The sequence below is a fragment of the Apaloderma vittatum genome, unplaced genomic scaffold (genome assembly GCF_000703405.1).
Source record: "Apaloderma vittatum isolate BGI_N311 unplaced genomic scaffold, ASM70340v1 scaffold34363, whole genome shotgun sequence".
Taxonomy (NCBI): Eukaryota; Metazoa; Chordata; class Aves; order Trogoniformes; family Trogonidae; genus Apaloderma; species Apaloderma vittatum.
Genome location: NW_009706992.1, coordinates 1 through 2,958, shown reverse-complemented (window position 1 = coordinate 2,958; position 2,958 = coordinate 1). Strand labels below are relative to the sequence as shown.

Below are 2,958 nucleotides of genomic sequence, written 5' to 3'. Positions count from 1 at the left end.
AGCACGGGCTGATCTCTGCAGGACTCTCCCCTCAAAGCGAACACCCTGCCCAGCTGCCCTCGAGGCCATGTGCCACCCCTGCCCCTCTTATTTCCCCCGCTCTGTTGGGCTGACAAGTTGGACACTTACCTTTCTCCACGCAGACTGTGCCATCCCTCATCTGATTGCAGCAGATCCCCACGGAGATGAGACCTTCCTTCATTTCTGCAACAGCAGAAACCAGCTTGTGCATTTTAAGGTTAAGCCTCCCCTCAGCCTTCCCGCAGAGCAGCTCCCCACCCCGCTGTGTCCGTCACCTCACAGAGAAGTCTCTGCCAGAGCTCTTCTCCCCTCACGCCTGGCAGGGTGACAGGCATCCGGGTGGCCACCCACCCTGGTCACCAGCGAGCTGCTCAGCCAGCGGTACCCATCCCTCTCCCTGACCTTCTGCCGGGTCCTCCGGGCATCCCAAACCCCAGACCAACCCAGAGAAACCCAGGAGCTGGTCATGTTCTTACCATGGAAAAACTCCTTCTCCCCTCTGTCGTAGCTCTTGGGCACAGGAACTCTGTTCTCCGTGTGGCTGAGGATAGTGGAGAGGACTCTGTCCAGTGCTTTAGCCCCGTACTGTGAGAGGAGACACGTCAGCTGCTGCTGCCTGCACCAGCTCCTGCCTGCAGATGCCAGCAGCGACCTTCCCCAGCTCCCGCCGAAGGCACCTGCCAACTCCCGCAACCCCTGAGCGAGCCCAGCAACAGCCACGAGTTACCTTGTTCTCAAAGTTGTACTTGCTGAGGTCTCGGGACTCCGTGGCCCGGCGGTCTCCGTGAGTTAAGGCACCCTAGGAAGAGACCAACCACAGAAGTTCTTACCTCCAGCTGCTGCAAAACACCAGCAAAGGACAGCCAAAGGCCGGGGCAGGAGCAGGCTGGGGGAGGCCGTGTTCCTCTGGAATATTGAGGCTTCACCAGAGTACTTGGGGCTTTATCGGAAGCAAAGAAAAATGGAAGAGACACAAATTAATTATTCCATTAATTATGGCATCAACTTTCTGGAAGCAGATGGGCGTGCGCTCCTGTAACAGTGGGGGAATTCCAGCATCTGGAATTGGGTTGTTTCCCTGAAATTCCTCCTGGTGCCTTATTGATGTATTCTTCACTTCCTTTCCCAAATCCCAAGATGCCGAAAGCCTTCTGCCCTCCCCAGCCGCGATGCCTTCAGTCGGGGGATGACGCAATGCCCCGTACCAGTTACACTGGCCATACCGGTGGGAACACTGACATGGAAACTCCTCAGAGCAAACTGGAATCTCGTGGCTGCAGGGCACTTACTAGGCTCTCCAGACGTTTGGCCACGATGGATGCAAACCTCCTCTCCCCTGCCAGCTCGGAGATAAGGAAGACATACTCTGGAGCAGAAACCTGGTTCGATCGGTGCGTTCGACCTATGGGGAAGGTGAGAGCGGAGGTGACGGAGAGGTTTGTGCGGCCTGGCTGCTATGGGAGGGGAAGCTGAGCACGAGGTGCGAGAGCCTAAGCAACTCTCCCCCACAGCCGTTTTCCGGGGTGATGTCTCCTTGGGAGAAAAGGACAGAGGGACAGTTGCGCTCGCCACCCTGGTGCCAGAGTTGAGGTTATAGCCCTGACCCTCACCGAACTGCTGTATGGCCCGGTCTGCGCTCCAGGGCAGCTCCAGCGTCATGTGGACCCGGCGCTTCTGATTCTTCACCCGTCTGTCTGCTTGGAGAGAGATTCCTGAGCTGGAGGCCTCAGAGATTATTGCTACAAGCTAAGGGAGAGACAAGCGAGAAACAGGAGTGAGATTCCTGGTCATCTACAACACTGCTTCATCAAACAGCCCAAAGCACAAGTCCCCAGCCCGCGAGGGGACCCAGGACTCCCCGTCACTCTCCAGCAGGTCAGACAGACAGACAGATGCCACAGAGCCTTGTTGGCCGGAGCCTGGCAAGGCATGAGCGTGCAAAGGCACCCTCCCCTTCCCTCCCGCCTCGGCAGACTCACTCCCACTCCGGAGGTTTCCTCCGTTCGAACCCGACTCACCTTTTCCCCTTTCATAAAGCGCTCCTTCTCCTTCAGGTTGACGTGGTCTATCGAGAGGCCTTGCTCCGCGCGAGACTCGAACACGACGGAGCCGTCTGGCCTGCAAACCACGCGGCCCTTCCGCCCCGTCATCTGCGCCGGGAGAGAGCCCGTCAGCCACCGGGAGGGACCCGCGAGGCGGCCGAGAAAGTCAACTCCCCACAGCTTCTTCAGGTGGCAAGGAAGGAGAAGAAACCCTCCTCCAGCAGGACCCCCCTTCCTGCCTCCCAGCCCCACCAAGCACACCCTGGACTGGGAGCGGTACCTCGGCCACGCGCTCGGGGCCCCCAAAGTGCTTGATCAGTTCATCCAAGGTATTGAGAGGTAGCTCTTCACCCAGTGCTTTTACTTTTGCTAGGAGGTCCTGCTTCATCTTTTCCACGTGTTCTAGGCCGTGCATCTCTTTCTGGGAAGGCAGCATTTGGAAATTACCTGCAACGTAAAATGCAAAAGTTTAGAGTTAGCTGGTAATTGCCAATTGAAAAAAAGGGAATAAAAAAAAAAGTTGCAGAGGGCTTCTGGGGGCACTGTCTGATGAGGATGCACAGACACCGTTTTTCAACCTCACAAGCCCAAGCGTGACCATCACAGGGTAGAACCCAGTCAAGATCAAACGGCTGTGGTGTCTGGGGACACCAAGAAAGTCTCCTCACACCATCTCACGGACTCTGCAACCCCCCTCGCCAGCTCCCACCGAGGGTCAGGTCTGACCCAGCGCTGGGCTGGCCAAGCGTGACCATCACAGGGTAGAACCCAGTCAAGATCAAACGGCTGTGGTGTCTGGGGACACCAAGAAAGTCTCCTCACACCATCTCACGGACTCTGCAACCCCCCTCGCCAGCTCCCACCGAGGGTCAGGTCTGACCCAGCGCTGGGCTGG

The 2,958-nt window shown here is 57.6% G+C and overlaps 1 protein-coding gene across 1 annotated transcript in view; it reads right to left on the bottom strand.

Moving 5' to 3' along the window:
* Positions 1 to 2,510, bottom strand: part of LOC104271363 (protein strawberry notch homolog 2-like) — a gene marked incomplete at both ends in the record, with an annotated part of 4,055 nt that extends 1,545 nt beyond the window's left edge. Inside the window, 7 exons of the mRNA XM_009866008.1 lie at positions 130 to 204; positions 498 to 606; positions 749 to 820; positions 1,311 to 1,423; positions 1,632 to 1,767; positions 2,040 to 2,171; positions 2,344 to 2,510. Of these exons, the coding sequence (XP_009864310.1) occupies positions 130 to 204; positions 498 to 606; positions 749 to 820; positions 1,311 to 1,423; positions 1,632 to 1,767; positions 2,040 to 2,171; positions 2,344 to 2,510 (804 nt within the window). The remainder of the gene's footprint in view (positions 1 to 129; positions 205 to 497; positions 607 to 748; positions 821 to 1,310; positions 1,424 to 1,631; positions 1,768 to 2,039; positions 2,172 to 2,343) is intronic.
* Between the last annotated feature and the right edge of the window lie 448 nt (positions 2,511 to 2,958).